General features: G+C 44.5%; 1 protein-coding gene and 1 long non-coding RNA gene across 2 annotated transcripts; one reads left to right on the top strand and one right to left on the bottom strand.

The window, feature by feature from the left end:
• Positions 1-7396: 7396 nt before the first annotated feature.
• Positions 7397-15502, bottom strand: LOC147528592 (uncharacterized). Its single transcript, XR_015222223.1, has 3 exons — positions 15483-15502; positions 9154-9342; positions 7397-7505 (listed from the first exon to the last, which is right to left on the bottom strand). It is a non-coding gene; the product is annotated as an uncharacterized LOC147528592 (long non-coding RNA).
• PPP1R14D (protein phosphatase 1 regulatory inhibitor subunit 14D) lies at positions 8680-15503 on the top strand. The gene is made up of 4 exons (XM_009988274.2): positions 8680-8862; positions 13041-13136; positions 13350-13382; positions 15273-15503. The coding sequence occupies exons 1-4, from the start codon at positions 8680-8682 to the stop codon at positions 15339-15341; spliced, it is 381 nt and encodes a 126-aa protein (XP_009986576.1). The 3' UTR covers positions 15342-15503.
• Positions 15504-16085: the final 582 nt, after the last annotated feature.

Below are 16085 nucleotides of genomic sequence, written 5' to 3'. Positions count from 1 at the left end.
CCTGCTTCTGCCTGCAGATCTGTGATCAAATTCATCTGTTGAACAGATATACTGGTGTCATCTACCCCCTCTGTCTATAAATAGTCCTAAAGCCCCTGGGTAAGCAGTTCTTACCCCTCTGTCATAGTCCTTAGGAGAGCAGGGAGTGCTTGTAATTTGCTTAGACACTATTTGTAACGAAATATTGCATCACTTAAAACAACAGCAGCAAATGTGAGATGGTATTGAGTGGTATAGCTTCAAAAAGAGATGCATGCTAAGCAGCCTGCTGGCTTTGCAGTTTTGGCAACCATTCTGGTGTCCAGTGCTTCAGTTCTTGTTGCTTCTTTCTGTATCTCTGATCCAGCCTCATGTAAGCTCATTATATTTATTGAGAGTTCTTAGACATATATTTCCTCCTCCTGGCTGTCACAGAGTAAGGTAATGGAAAGGGAATGGGAAGGTAATATTGTAGGAATATTATTTTTCAGTACCCGTCATGACTTTCTGTGACCTGATGCTGACATTTGTGTATAGTAGCGACTTCTGTTTGGAAAAGGGAATTGCTTTGATCTGGCTATGGTAGGGTATAAAACAAGGTATAGGCAAAGCCAAAACCATAAAAATAGATGGCAGGGCAGTAGGAAACATGCATGTCTGCAGAGCAGAGAGATGTTTGTTTTCCTTATTGGCTATACAAATCTTTATCAGAAGAAGCATGGGTGTCTCCCACTCCACACTCTCAGACCCCATCTCTATACCAGGTCTTTAGGGCCCACCTGCAGACCGTGCCTTTGGCAAAGGGAAAGCCGGCCTCACTGCCTTGCATGTCTTCTAAATACGTGCAGGAGAAATAAAAGTGATGTCAAGGTTGTCTCCTTCTTTTATCCTGCACTGCCTGAAGCGCTTTGCTAAGGGCTCTCTCTTATATTTAACCTGGAGGAGACTTCTTCCTGAATAAATATTTAAAGATTTTGATCTGGACCCGGGTGAGACTCAGTGCAATTCCCCGACACACAAGTGTGCTACTCTGGGAGCAGTTGGCCCCATCCCCTTCACAAACCAGTTTGGATCTCCGCACTGGCAGAACTGCCCTGAACAGTGTGGCTTCATATTTTTGTCTAACTGGCAATAATCCAATCTACGTCAGCAGTAATGTTGGGTTACAAAGTCTCTGTCAAGGGTTTCCTGCAAACCTGAAAGACATGACGTCTCCTGCTTGTGCAGGTAATGTAACTCCTACAAACGCAGAGCTGGGAGGACTCCTGGATTGGCATCTCTAGCCTTTTTTAATTTTTTGAAATGTATACGGAGGGATGAGCCCCTTCATAAGCTGATAAATCGTAGAGTGGGGGGTTTTAATAGCTTTTGCTCTCAGCAGAGGGCTGTGCTAATGTCCTGCTGCAAAGTTTTCTGCTGCTCACCCCAGATATAGTTGCTTTATATGTGGGTTTCTTGTGCAGTATTGTCCTTTCATTTCAAAAGCTTCTCTCCTTTTGTCTTCTTTGACTGTGTTTATTTTAGTGAAATCATGTCCTAACTCAGTCTTCAGGTTGCTAGTGCGAGTGAGCTGTGATCTTTCCATCACTTCTTTTATGGCAGAGGGGGTGCATTTCCCCTTTGTTATCCTAATGGCCTTTTTTTCTGCCCATTTTCCAGTTTCAGGGTTTTTATTACTAGATATGTGTTACAGAATTCTATGCCACAGTCTAAACCGATCACCATTACCAAGTATTTAATCTTCTCTGTCTCTGCTGGAAATACATTGCTGAATACATCTTAGGATTGTATTAGTACGTTCATAGGCTCACTGCAGAGCCAGCTTATGAACAGTACATGTTTTATGGATCTTAGTCTTGTTCTTTCTGCCATTTTCAGCTGATCAGCCCTCATTTAAAATTTTAATGACAATTTCCTAAGTATGTGATCTTACTTTTTATATTCCCTATATTCTTAAATTTGACTCTTTTTTTTTTTTCTGCTTGGCAGATGGGTCTGGCTTGTTGGTTTGACCTGTAAAGGTCATGTTTTTGGTCCTCCACTGTAGGATGATGCATCCTACCTCTGCTGGTAGCACAGTTTCTAAATTTGCCTGGTTTCTTCTGGAGAGGTTCAGTTATTAAAATTTTAATTGAGATTAGTTCCAAGGTCAAGGATTTCTACTAGGCAGCTTTCCTTCCAACTCAGTAACCTCCTCCGTGCCCTCCTAACCTAGAAATCTCATTGCAGCCCTCCTCTTCTGCCGAACTAACAACTTCCTGTGACTTCAGCTGAGCTGTGTGGTGTTCATATTAGTGTGAAGGGAAAGTAGGGTGTGTGATTTTTATGACTTAGGAGTGTTTTTTAAGGGGTCCTGAAACATTGAGTCATAGTTAACATTCGTCTGTCTTTGAGCGGTGTCTGCTCTCAGTCCTGCAATAACTATTGAGGAGATGACTCAGGGGGGGTAAACTGCACTGTGGTTTAATATTTGACTAAGATTATTAGAGTTCTTAGACACACGTGGCTTGTAACACACTGGGTGCAGGAGCCTGCGTCACCTGCCTTTTTGTGATTGCTATAGAGACCCCAGCACCCTTCGGCATGTGGTTGCCCACCTTCCAGAAGGAAGTGACCCCCAACAGGCAGAAAAATAAGGAAGACTTGGTCCAGGTCCCCTTTGTTCTGCTGCGCAGCCCAGCTCCATGGCATCACTGCTTGCAATGACTTCCTGACAGCAACTTGTCCCACCTGCTGCTGCAGATGAATCCATTCTGCTGTGCTTTACCTGGGAACCACTCTGTGTGTTGTAATTAACGCTTGGGAGACAGGTTTGCTTGCTTGTTTTGTTTTGTTGTATTTGCCTCAGGTTAAACCTCCTGATGTGGTTAAGGGGTGAGACCCGGATGCAAGTGACGGCACAAAGATGTGGCAAAGGAAGGAGACAGGGAGGGAACTCATCGGGCTGTGACTAACCACCAGTCCTGTGGAACAAAGCAAGGGAAAGGATGACAGGCTGCTGAGTCCTCCCAAGAGCCAATCCCATTGCATCAGGGGCAGCTCTAGGGAAGGGAGTTACAATGAGGGCATGTTGTTTCTCTGGGGAAGTTCTTGTCTACAGTCCTGAATGGCACTGGCTTTTATTTTAATGTTGCTGGTCAAGGTAAACACTTAAGGGCAGGAACACTGGGAAGGGAAGAAGGGAAAATAATATTGAGACTAGTTACACTGAGAAAGTATCTGCGTTTGTCTTGCCTACACTAGGCTTTTACAGAGAGATAGGGATGGAGATGGCTCCTCATGTGAAGCAAAGAACCTTCAATTTGCAGAATAAATTTAACATCTCTCATTGAAGTCCCCATAAGCAACCAGATCTGTTCTTCACCACGCCTTTAAATGGAACAGAATCGGCTGTAGGGTTCCCTGCAGCCCCTCCTTCTCCATCACTTCCTGCAGTGGCTGCATCCTTGGGAACCTTCTGACTTCCAACACCTTCAGGCCAGCTGCCAGTGCCTCCTGTGAAAGGCTGCTCTCCTGTGGGTTTGTCGATGGTGATATCCCCACGAGTGCGAGCAGTGCGGTCCCTGCAAATGTAATTGCACCCTTTCAAGGGTATTGGGTCACAATAAACTTCTTGGTGAAAGAACTATACAGTTGGCCTCTGCAAGCCTGAAATGTTGAAAGCAGGCTGGAAAACAAGGAAGATCTCCTTCATCTATTCAACCAGTGCTTCTCTTGTCTCCAACTCTACTGTTCAAGGACTTGCTGAAACCTCTGTGCCACATGAAAACACTGATACTGCTTTCTGTGCTGCAGGCCTCTTTCTGTAGGGTAACAGCAAAGCAATACAAGAGGGAGAGCAGCAAAACAACATGGACAGGTTTTCAGAGATCTCCATATAATCCCTTTAGCATCTAATTTGAGTTGTCAGCTTCACCTAAGTATTCAATGGGGGGGAGATTCCTCCTCAGTGGAGATGCTTATTCATCCTACTACCTACAGGATGTCTGAGGGTGGGCACAAGATAAGCAGAACTAATTGCCTAAATAAGGAGAGAGTCCAGGGCTTGGTACTTCTCTGGTGTGCTAAAGCAGTAAGTACAACTATTTCGCATTTACCCTTCTTGGCTGCTGCTGATCTGTGAGCCTCTACACTTCACCGCCAGTAGCAGAGGCAGGAGGGAGGGCAGGCAGGCAAAGCAGCTCATCTCACCTCTGAGCTTTGTTGCTGAGGCCTGCTTATTTTCTGAGACAGTGCTGCATAATGCAGTTTTGGGTTGATCAGTCAACTACTAAATTGGGAAATGTTTTCCTCTCTTGGCATTCTTCGTTCTCACTGCCCTTTCGCTGCCTCATGTATGAAAGGCGAAGACTGTAGGGGTAGAGGAGTATGACTGATTACTGATTGCCTGACCGAAGTTCTAAAGGCTCCTCCCTGCGTGCTGGTGGGCAGGTAGCAGTACTGCCCGGATGAGAGGTGGGAACTATGTGAGCTGGAAACACCTGGCTGCTTCCTTAACTCTCCAGGAGTTGAAGATGAGAGGAGGTGATGTGCTTTTCTTGCTAGAGCTCTGGGGCAACAGTGCAGCCTTTTTGGTTTCCATGCTCCAGGGGAGACACTGGAGGATGAGGGAAGTGGATGAGGGACCCAGGATACTGAGTGTACTGAGGCTGCTCACTCAGGGCTCTGGACTTTTTATAAATTTCCAGCCCTGGCCTGTTCCTGCTCATGAGAAGATGTAGAACCTCTTTACCTTGTGGTGTCAACGTGGTGTTGGTATAGTCACCTCTGCTGTCTTTCGTGGTTTAATTTGTGTTAACTACCACGTTTGCAACCACAGGGAAAGTGATTATTTTCTAAAGCAGATGGAGAGTGACTTCTGACTGTCTTGAAGGAAAACGCTCCTCTCTAGGCTGGGACTCAAGGGAGAGAGGCTGACCTGGTTCTCTAGAAAGACGAGTTGGGGCCCTGCTGAATTATTGAGCATGCACTGCAGTCATCAGCTTGGAGAGAAAGAGAAGCACTAGCTTAGGTCACAGGTGTGGAACAGAGATTATTAGCTTGAAGAACAGGGGAGCGTAACTGGATCTGCCTCATGCACTTGTTTGCTCTGCTGCCCGGATCATTGTCACAGCTGCTTGGCACTATGATGCAGATGCTCAGCTTGGTTCCGGGGCCCTAGACAGTCACAAAAACCCAAATTCACAGTATCGAATCCCTCCCTCCTTTCAGAGGCAAAAACTCATTCCTAGGGCAGGCCTGGAGGGAGCAGCAACCCCAGGTCATGCACATGGTAACTGAGGCACAGTGTTTCAGTCTAACGCTCAAACATGCTGCCCACTTTTAAACGCCCTTTATTCACCTACATAAATGATAAGCAGATTTGCAGAGGACATGATCATCAGCAGCTGTGGCAGGAGGTCCACTGAAGCTTACATGTGCTCAGGTCTTGTGAAAAAACAGTTTGTCAGATTAGATGACTTAGTTGCCCAAGTCTGTGTGTTCACTTCTGAAATTTTGGTTCAGGTTGTATGTCCAAGACTATGAGGAGAGATAAGATCTCATCTCCCAGCCATGCCCGAGATCTCTGAGATCCCCAACAAAATGGTGGATGTTCTTCTGTCCCTTTGGCCACCTGAATCTGCTGTGATGCAAAGAAAAGGACAGGGTGTGGTACAGCACTGTGAAGAGCCATGTGGCCACTTGTTTGGTGGCAGCTGGCACTTACCAGCCCTAGCAGGTGGCTGGTGCACCTGTAGGTATCCTCTTGTTCAGAGGAGACAATATCACTTTTCCTGCATGAGGCACCTGATCCTGTGCCTGCAGGAACTTCTACCACACCCTAATAGAGTGATCTTGCACAAAGTCTTTTCGCTTCTTCCTCTTGCTTTAATCATAGATTAAAATAATTTATTAGTGCAGGAGGCTGACTTTATCTGTAAACATTTATTTCTATGTTGCCACCTCTTCATTACAAAGAATTGAGGACTAAACTCCTATAATCCAAAGCAGTTTGAACATCCTGTAATCTGGCTCATTCTGGTTTACAGCTTTCCTGAGAGGGCCTCTGACATTCCCTTCTGAGTGTCTTACTCCACTATAGGGTGACATTGACAGAGCAGCATGAGGTTACCAGGGACTGCTCATTACACTGTCGATAGAGTATGGATGGTGGGGTGAGTCTGCTTGTGGACCTTCTTAGATGTGGTATCTCAGCACATTGCTCAAGCTCAAGTGAGGTTACAAGAGCGGCTCAAGCTGTTTGAAGAGCTTTTAGGGCAGGTTATATTCCCCTTTCCCTCTTCCCCACGCCTGTCCTGTGACCTCCAGATCCGGGGCTTCACAAATTCAACCATGCTGGCAGAAGACTAACAAGGTAAACCCCATCCTCCATGTAGAGTTGAAGTGGCTCAACAAAAAGCACCAGAGTCAGCGCAGGGGATGGAGGAAGGAGGCAATTTCCATGCCAGCTCTTCAGCTGCTGCGAATTTTTGGACTGACTCAGGGCTGCCAGGTAACTTCTCGTACAAGTCTGGTCCTTTTTCTGTGGTCTTAATGCCAGCCAGTTTGGAGTTTCTTGGGACTAAGGAAAATATAGGTTGTTTCCCCCTGTTAATAAATATAAGTCCTTGAACAGCAAAACAGAGCACTTTTGTTTGGAGACAGGAACTTGAACCTGGCAGTGTGTGTCCTTTGGTCCAGAGTTACCTTGTGAAAATCTGCCCGTGTTGGGCCAGCACGTTAACCTTTGAAAAGTCAATAGTTGTAAACACATTATGGGATATTTAATGGGTTTTGCAAGGTTTCTAACAGCTGAGAAGCTCTGAAAAATCTGTCCTCCCTGCTCCTAGCCTCTCACAACATGGATTTTTCTGGGAAATTCTGGTCTAAATAAGACAATTTTAGGAGTGAGGTTAGAGGGGCGATACAGCTAAGCAGTGAGGAAAAATGGGTAAAGCTGCTTAAATTGGGTAGCTAACAGCTTTCTTCTGAATAGAAGCATTAGACTGGCTGAAAAGCAGAGGAGATTATACCAGTTTCAGGTATACTTTAATACTTCATCTTTCACTGATATGGAAGCAAGTTTCAAGATCAGCATTTTGTGGAATTTTCTGTCAGAAAAAGCTTCTATTTTTTTTCCTCAAATTCAGGATGAAAAGAAGGGCTGGAATGGCCCTGCCTATTTTTCCATCACCCTGTGTACAAGATGTTTCTGGCTGGCTGTACTACCATCCCTCTGGGCATGGAAATGTGGCTTTGGCGGGGTGACTGGGAAGGATTTCCAGAGGAGACCAGCCCCCCTGCAGACTGCCCCACACTGTCCAGCAGCAGATCTCGGTGGGAGGAGGTTTGGTTGCTTTTCCTTTGGTTTATCTAGCTCTTGCTCTCCAAACTGGAAGTACCTTGGCTGCCAGGAGCAGCAAAGACTTACTTGCTTTTTCCACGTAAGTCATGAGACTGAGGCTATTAGATCTGCTTCATGGTGGAGAGTCTCAGCTGGTTTATCCATTGGATAGGGCAGCTCCCTCGGCAGGTCGCTGGGGGCTCTGCGAACAGATGAATAAAGAGGTGTGATACAGCGTCCAGAGGGAACGCAGGTGTCCAAGTGCCCTGGCACCCAGCAAACACAGCCAGCCTGACTTCTGTTCCTCTCAACAGCGCTGCTCACACCTATCCTTCTAAAATGGCATGGGGCAATAATGCTACAGACCTTTAACCTGTCTTTCAGTAAGAAAGAGATTGTAAACCAAGCATTGATAATACATAGTATGACGGTGGTTTATGATTCTTCAGCAGGAGAACCTGTTTACCATGAGTACTCTTCTGTGGGAAGGAAGAAGATATATCTGTGCTATATCCCTAGAGGCCTTCCCCTGCAGTGTCGTCACATCAAATACTGTACTTTTTTTTAAAATAAGAGCACAGGTATTTTATCTCAGAAGCGCCTTGTTCAAATGATCTCAAATTCAGGACACTGGGATTTCTACAGAAATTTTTGAGAAAGTTAGAATAAATTTACAGATTGTAGAACAATGTAAAATGGGACTGCTGAGTCCAAGTTTGGCTTACATCTTCACTGACCTAGTGTACCCACCCCTGTAAAATAGTGGATTTGGCCACCTGACTCCAGACCGCTTCTCCTTATCTATGCTGAGTCCAGTGTTTTAGCTGGAAAATGCCAAATATACCATTTCAATGGGAGATAAACCCTGTAGCTGCAGGCAAAGCAGCGTACAGAGGCTCATGGAGCTTCAACACAGCAGGATTCAATGCATTATGTATGGATCAGCCCTCTGGAATTGCACATGCACATAAGTTATGCCTGTAGGAAAACAGTAATTTAAAACCTCCTTCTTCCCCACCTCTTGGAGCTGACTTGCGTTAAATATTAACGAACTTGGTTCATCAGTTCCCTGGTTCACTTGCCTTCTTTTAACAACAGATATTATTACAACAACTCCTCCACCTGCCTCCTTGCTCCTGTCAGGTACGGCACACGGTGAAGCCCAAGAATCTGCTGCTGCAGAGCCTGGCTGCTGCCCTGGCTGCGTGGTCTCCCTCACCTCTCTCCCTGGGATCGCCTTGCCTTTGGTGCCTGTGAGTAGCTCATGCTGTGAGACACTAGTGGCAGAGGTGTTGGTTGAAGAAGACGGAGAAAAGGAGTGAGGGAGCCCACGGGAAGGCGAGTTCCTGCTGTCAGAGGAGAAGGAAGCAGTGAGCATGGCCAGCGACTCCAGCGCACTGCCCCGGGTGACTTTCCAGACGCCAGAGAAACCTGGTGAGGAATCATCACACAGGAGACTGGGCAAGTTAACCATAAAATACAACCGCAAAGACCTACAGCGCTGGCTAGACCTGGAGGAATGGATCAACACCCAGCTGCAGGAGCTATACCAATGCCGGGTGAGTAGCTGGGGCAAACTAGCCTCTCACTCGTCAAGCGAATGGGACTAGAGGCCCTGTGTGCTGGGACAGAAGTTTGCTTGCTCTGCCTTACTGGAAATAGCTTCTCATCTTCAGTCTTCATTAGGTGTCTAACTGCTACCTGCTACAGCACTCTCTCTGACTGGTGTGTCTGCAGTCAGAGGAGCTTGCATGGGTATAATCCAACTAGCTATAAACTGCCCGGTCTTGCACCTGCTGGGGAGTCAGCCATTGCTCAGCACGAGTAGCAGAACTCATAGATGTACAGACCTGGGATGCTTCTTGTTGCTGAGCTCCATGTGATGAGCAGCTTTGCTGCCAGCAGCATCTAAGCTAGCTGGGTTGGAGTTATGAGTGCATCCTTGCTCCTTTTGTTCACAACAGCGTAGCTATAGCTGCTATTTGAGTGAAACACTCCAGAAGATGCTGTATCTGTAGCTGCAGAGTCTGGACACATTACTGGCAGCAAGGGAAGAAAGAAAAAAAAAAAAAAAAAAAGATACTGAAATGATGTGTGTAGAGATCTTATGCCTTCATCTTCACAAATCTCCAGAGCTGTCTTCCTTATCTGAGATTCCCTTTGCACCAGGAACAGTTGCTCTTCAATTCTTCCTGCGTTTGAGAGCTGTCCTGTTAAGAAAGATGCCGGAGTGCCTACGTCTGGCACCTGAATGGTACCAGTCTTTACTTGAGCTGTTGCAGGGTACGTGGCATTTTTTTCTGCAGAGTGGTGTGACATTTAAGTCAAGGTCCAGCACTGGCTGCATACACTGAAATTTTAACCTGGTAGTATCGCTTCTATTCATATTTTGTGCCATAAGATGGCACTTATACTGGACCTCTCAGAAGGGAAGTGCTTTGCCATGTTTAAGATAATTCCTTTGGAGTGTGGTACAGGAAAAGGTGAAAGGATTTGCCCACATTTTACATCACAGTCTTAAACCCATTAAAATAGCTTGACTAAGGGTTTTGCTTTTATCCGTAGGACAATGATTTTCAGTAAGAGAACATCGCTTTCTTGACTCACAACTCAGGACATCTTCAACAGAAGACATAGATGTTTTACACAATTTGTTAAACCCAGCTTATTCATGTCCTGGATGGGGAGGGACTAAATGAACTATCAAGCCCTTTCTACCCTGTTTTCTGTATTTGCACTCCAGCACAGCATTAAGCCCATTTTTTGAGACACAAGTCAAAAAGAGCTGATGATTGCTTGGTCTTCCACTCTGAGCATCAGCAGTCTCAAATTGCAATCAATGGTGCAAGTGGACATGTTAGAATAGGCCAGGAAAGGAGATTTTTTTGTGCTATATGCCCTGGTGGTACAGAGAAGCTTTTGTCTGCCCTGGGAGAGCTCCAGGCAGATTTTCTGGGCCTGAGAGCCAAAGAATGATGTCAGCTCCACGGCTGAAGAGCCAGACTTCAGGAACTGCCTCTAAGGCTGTCTTTATTATTGTTGTTGCTGTTGTTGTTGTGTATTGTTATCATAGTTATAATCATTTTCTGTATGACTGTTTTCTATTTGGTATTCATGGGAATGGACTGGGTTCTTATGCCATATTGGGAGGGAAAAAGTAGTTAATTTCTATTTTAATTTATGCCATATGCAAAGAACATGCAATAGAAAACAAATATAGAGAAAAAGGTCATTCTTCCTGTTCCAAATGCACGGCCTCTCTGAAAATGAGTATATTATTGCTCTTGTCTGTTAATTAACATCTTTAGACTTCTCAAACAATTTTAGAGCTTGATTAGTAAAAATGACAAAGGATAAAAGCTCATAATCTCTTAAAGACTTAATTCTGAATTTCCAGTTGTTCTCTTTAGTTTATAAAATGATAGTAATGAATTCTCAGCTGTATCTTAGGCCTCTTGCTAATGCATTATGAAACATTATATAGTGTATATAGGAACAGATGTTATCACTAGACCTAGTCAAATAGGCAAAATTCAGTATGTCTGCAAAGTGCCAGAGTGGTGGTCCTGGTGAGTGAAGGCTGTTCAAAAGAACAGCAGCAGCAACAGTCGACAGTCTCGCTTGCCAGCCATACCTGCACTGGTATTTACGGGACTGTCCCTGCAGCTGGTAGATCAGTTCAGAGAGCCCTTAGCCTGACTGTTGAGATTTGCTAGAGATAAGCAAGGAGAATGGCTGCTGCTTTGAGTAACAGAACATCTTGCCCTTTGAGGAGTTAATGCAGTTTTAAAGAGAAGGTTTGGATTTGTTGGTTTTTTTTTTTTTTGAGATGAACAAGAATCATTTGGTACCACCAGTAACATGACCCAAGAGGAGGCTCCCTGTGTGCTACTCTTTCTTGCCCAAGTCTACAGATGTACACTTGTAAAGGTGTTAGAAAAACAAGTCAGGTTACGTTATCGCTTCTGGCTTTCTGAGAATTAGGAGCTGTTTACTGTCATGAGAGTAGCTGCTTAAAGGGGATTTTTTTTTTGCCCTACTACAAAATCCCGGCAGGCACAAGTGAGAAATCCAGCCATGCCCTTATAGGAATGGGCTGCCAGTGACTTGCCTTCACTAGCACCTTTCCAGCACAACAAGTTTCCCAACTTCCTGGTATATTTGGGCCAACCCAAGAGATTTGCTACCAGGAACTGCATAATACGATGCTGTGACAGGTTGGAAACCATTAATAGGGTACAACAGGGGTTAAATTGTGCATTGTGGCAAGACTATTTAGCTAGCCCTGCTAGTCTGGGCTTCCTTAGATGCGTCAACTTCCATTACATTGTCTCTTTGTCAGCTTCTTCCTTTGCTCCACCTGTCCTTGGCAGCACAATTTCTCTTCCAGAAACCTGTGTGCCAGAGTCAGAATAAACAGCATTGCAGATTCAAATGCCAGCAAGGTTCGTTCAAACACTGCCTCTTGCTATAGATAATCTGAATGCTATGATATTTACCATCATGAGGCTTTTTGCAACAAAACAAAAACTCAGGAGACAATTTTGATTTTCAGGATGATTCTCTGCATGTGGAAGCCAGAAGACCATCCATTCTAGGATCAGAAAGCCATAGAGAGTTCCTACTCTGTCCCTCCTTCCTGGCCTATTCAGCTTCTTAGTTAGAGACAAAGTCAGGCTGGATTACTTTTAAGAAGAAATGCTGTGTGGATCACAGTACAATATATTTAACTCTGTTTTCTAACTCTATTTTTTGCTACGTAGTAAAGCTGAAAAAAAGTTTTCTACCTCTTCTCTGGCTTGACATCAGAGACTGCCCAGAACAAGTTTCTTTTTTTTCCTATAAGAATTGTCTTTATTGTTTAATGTTTTACATACAGCTCCATAAATGCTACTCAGCAATCAGGTATTGCGCTGTTCACTCAGTATCCTTATTCTGCTGATTACTATACTAGTGTTGTGTTATCAAAGATTCAATTTTCAAATACATTGGAAACCACAGCCTGCTGTCCTTACAGCCTTGTAGAGACATGCGGAGGTAAAACGCATCTGCGACCAAGTTTACAAATGTTTCCAGCTAACACCCCATGCATTACAAGATTATTATTCCAATCACCAAAGCTTGGGGTCTGTCTTACATTGAAGGAGACTATTATATCCCTCTCGTATCTATTGGAGAAAGCTGGCAAAATATTGTTAGGCCTTTCAAAAGCGTAATTGTTTTTCTCTCCATTACCGCAAAAAGCCTCATTATAAATACCAACTATGTGAATGTATTTAGCCTAAAATCTCCTTTCATTAGTTGTGTCTATCTAAGATTAAGCCTGCTGGATTTCTGTTTGGTGAATGCTTGTGCACACTCCTCATAGATGAGGGTTGTCCCAGGCTGGTTTACATTGCATTGCAGTTGGCAATTGCTGTTGGATCTTCTTGAAAGGTGGTTCTTATGATGGACCATGATCCCTGAGCAGTGGTATCAAGTGTTGAGGTGGGAAAAGATGAAGAATGTGTACATCAGGATGTGTGGCTGTAGCAAACACCACAGAGGGGCTGGAATCTATGTCCTCTTTATAAGAACCTCCTTATTTTGAGACAATTTATATCTTGACCTCAACTTTGCAACATAGTTTTATTGTAACAAGTTTCTTCTCTGCTGCTCAGTTCTTTAAAGATGGCCTCTAGAGTTCTTAGAAGTTTGAAGGTTTATTAACTGTGTATTTTTTTTTTTTTCTTTTTAGCTAAGAGAAGAAACAGAGGCAGCAGCTCCTGAACCACAAATTGATCTTGAAGATCTCCTGGAAGTCCCTAATGAAGAACAGAAATTAAAACTACAGGTCAGATAGAGGGACTTGGTGACTTTAAGTTAGGGACTTCCTTCATAAAGAGAAGTAGAGCTGTGTGGGGTACAGAATATGTGTATATAGTGTTGCATGATGCTTCCCTGTGTCTTAGCCTGTCAAATGTAGTAAGATTATATACTGTTTTTGTAGGAAGGGGAGAATAGGTCAACTCATAGAATACTAAAATGCCTCCTCCTTGGTTTTCAGGAAATTCTCCATGAGTGCTCCAGCCCTACAGAGGTGAGTGAAGCACCAGCAATATATACATGTTATACTGTGCTGTAACAGTGTGTCTTTGTTGCTGCTTGGCTGAATAGCCAAATATTACTGTGCCTAACAACATGACGCTGTGGATTTGTTTAATTCCCAATGGGAGGCGTTTGCCACTGTATTCTGCTGTGTTAGAAAAATACATGTAAATCTACGTGGGTGAGCCAAAGGCAGAGCAGTGGAGCAAATAAGGAGTTATGCTTTATAACCAAAGAAAAGTTTGTTTCATGTTTTAGGCATCCTAAGCTGACCAGGCTGAGGCCTGAGCAGTTGCCACGTGAGTTAGTCCTACACGTGTTTTTTCCCATGTGAACTTTACAAGTACTGGTTTCGAGTTAAAGAGTTAAAGAAATCCCACAAGCTTTGGTCACAATGTCCAAAGGAGTGGAGCATCATCACACAGCAATTGCCTTCACTGAACTGCGTACCTGTGCAAAATGGGGTCCCCTATTGCTGCTTCAGCCACATGCCTTGCATGTGGACACTGTGCTTAGACATCATTCATCATTCATCAGCCTCCACATCTTGTTAAACCTACATAGCTGTACAGTGATGAACATACAGAAAATGAGGTGGATGCACAACTATCATTGAAATTAAACTTGGGTGTAGCAATCATCACAGGTAGTCTCCCAGCAGGGGTTCAGTAGACAAGGCTGGCAATAGGGAAATAGTTTTCAGAGTGTCTAAATTTCAGATCTTAGGTAAAAACCCCACATTCCCAGACAGGTAACTTGAATCAGTAGAGCAAACTCTTTTATGAGCCATGAAAGTGTCTTGCAGACAGCATGGTACTTGCTAACTACAAAGAGATACTGCTGCCCCATTGGCAAAAATATGTACTTTCACCTTGGTGATCTTGAATCCAGTCCCCTTGAAAGATCCCAGAAACCTATTTGCAGAAAGTAGATAGAGGAAACAAACTGGTTTCCTCTGAAGAGACTGACTGAAAAGGCATGTATGATCCTAGGCATGATCCCAGACTGTGCTGCAGCTGGCAACCTCTGATCACCCAAGCGAGGAAGATGGGCTTCCACACAGCATCTATGGTAACAAGCTGCAATACTTCCAGTGCTCTTACCTAATTACAAGGACATGTAGCTCACTCTCTGGGTAAAGAAAGGCCGCGTGCTCCTTTATGGTGATGTTACTTGTCATGCAGAGGGTAAAGTTTGCACTAGTCACATTGATTTCTGCTCGGAACAACCGGATGGTCCAGTTTAGTTCATAGTCCTTGCCTGTGTCAGCAAAGTAGTCGGAGTTTATCTCCATTACCTGCCCATCTATCTGCTCTGCCTGTCCTCAACCCCTGCTCCAGGTTATCATTAGTCTTAAGTGTGTTTTGCTCCACCTCTTCTCTGCCAGCCACTTCCTTGTAGAATTGGCACAGCTCCGAGATGGTTTGCAATCCACTGTATGGAGCTTTTCAGGTTCAACAAGAGGGACGGCTTGCTTTGCCCTAGATTGGGAGGACAGCAGAAGTGGGCAGGAGGTTATGTTGGCAACAGGAAGCAGTGGAACCTAGCAGAGGACAACAGCATCCTGAGGTCATCTCAAGGTGGAAGAAGCAGGCATTTGGGATGAAGAGGGGCAGGCTGGCTCCTGTGGAGAAAGTAAACACAGCTGCTCCAGCGGGAGCCAGGGGAAGGGAGGCAGAGGGGCTTTAGACCCTTCTCATCCATCAAAAGGTCTCCTTTCCTAAGCTAAAAGACAGGTTTGTTCAATATCTGTCAAGATGGTCTGGTTTCTGCTCAACATCATGAAGGCAAATGTGGGGATAATGCAAGTGCCATAGTACTCTTGGGGCTGGTGAGCACTGGAATTAACATGACATCCTTCTTCAACCAATTCTCATTGTAGGACTTCATTACAGAATTGCTTAGTCGATTGAAAGGTCTCCGGAGAGTCACCAATCCTCAGAAGAAATGACCGTGTCCCCATGGAACACCCAGCTTTGGTCATGAGGAAATGTGTATCTTCCCCACAAAAACCAGGATCAGCAACACCACTTCAGAACATGTTTAAGACTTATGTTACTGAGAAACATCACCAAGTTTATGAACTTTGTACCAGTGGTTTGAAGTCTCCACTCCTTCCAGATCTATGCACACAACAGGAAGCTAGATTGTACATCTTCCTGATTCTTAAAGGGCATGTTAACCTGGGGAGCAGGACAAGATGTCCTGCCTTTAGTTTCTTCTAGGAATTTCCATGCTGGCTGAGGAGCACTGAATACAGTTCTCAGGAGCTGATCAAGACTTCTTTCTTTCCGTCCACTGCAAGGAAAACAAGGCATTGGTTATCACTCATTCACCGACATGGAAAATCAGTTACCATTAAGCTGCGCCCTGTCTCAGTCTGGCTGGGACCCAGCTGTGATCTCCTGCCTGTTACTGCTGCACCTGACTACAGCACTGCATGTACTTCGTAAGTCTTATGAAGCCTCTGCTATTCATGAAGGTTGGACAGAAAATATACAGTAGGATGGAAGGAAAATGTTTGAGTGCACCTGGTCTACTTAAGGGGAAGTTAGTGAAACAGCTGCTAACGCTAATGGAAGAGAGACTGATTTTCCTTTTTGTGGAATTTAGGACTTAATGATTCAGAAGCGTCTTCTAAATGAGTACAGTCTGGGAATGATTTTCTCATCATTTAAAAAGATATTGGAAAAAT

Source organism: Tauraco erythrolophus, chromosome 6 (assembly GCF_009769465.1).
Source record: "Tauraco erythrolophus isolate bTauEry1 chromosome 6, bTauEry1.pri, whole genome shotgun sequence".
In the NCBI taxonomy this organism is placed as follows: domain Eukaryota; kingdom Metazoa; phylum Chordata; class Aves; order Musophagiformes; family Musophagidae; genus Tauraco; species Tauraco erythrolophus.
The sequence above is the reverse complement of the archived record's forward strand: the minus strand, read 5'-3'. Positions and strand labels throughout refer to the sequence as shown.

Excerpts from the sequence above, each read along its gene's own strand:
- PPP1R14D (XM_009988274.2), top strand. The coding sequence starts at position 8,680 with ATGGCCAGCGACTCCAGCGCACTGCCCCGGGTGACTTTCCAGACGCCA. Across the intron at positions 8,863-13,040 it reads AGGAGCTATACCAATGCCGG|CTAAGAGAAGAAACAGAGGC; the intron begins GTGAGTAGCTGG and ends TTTTCTTTTTAG. Across the intron at positions 13,137-13,349 it reads AACAGAAATTAAAACTACAG|GAAATTCTCCATGAGTGCTC; the intron begins GTCAGATAGAGG and ends CTTGGTTTTCAG.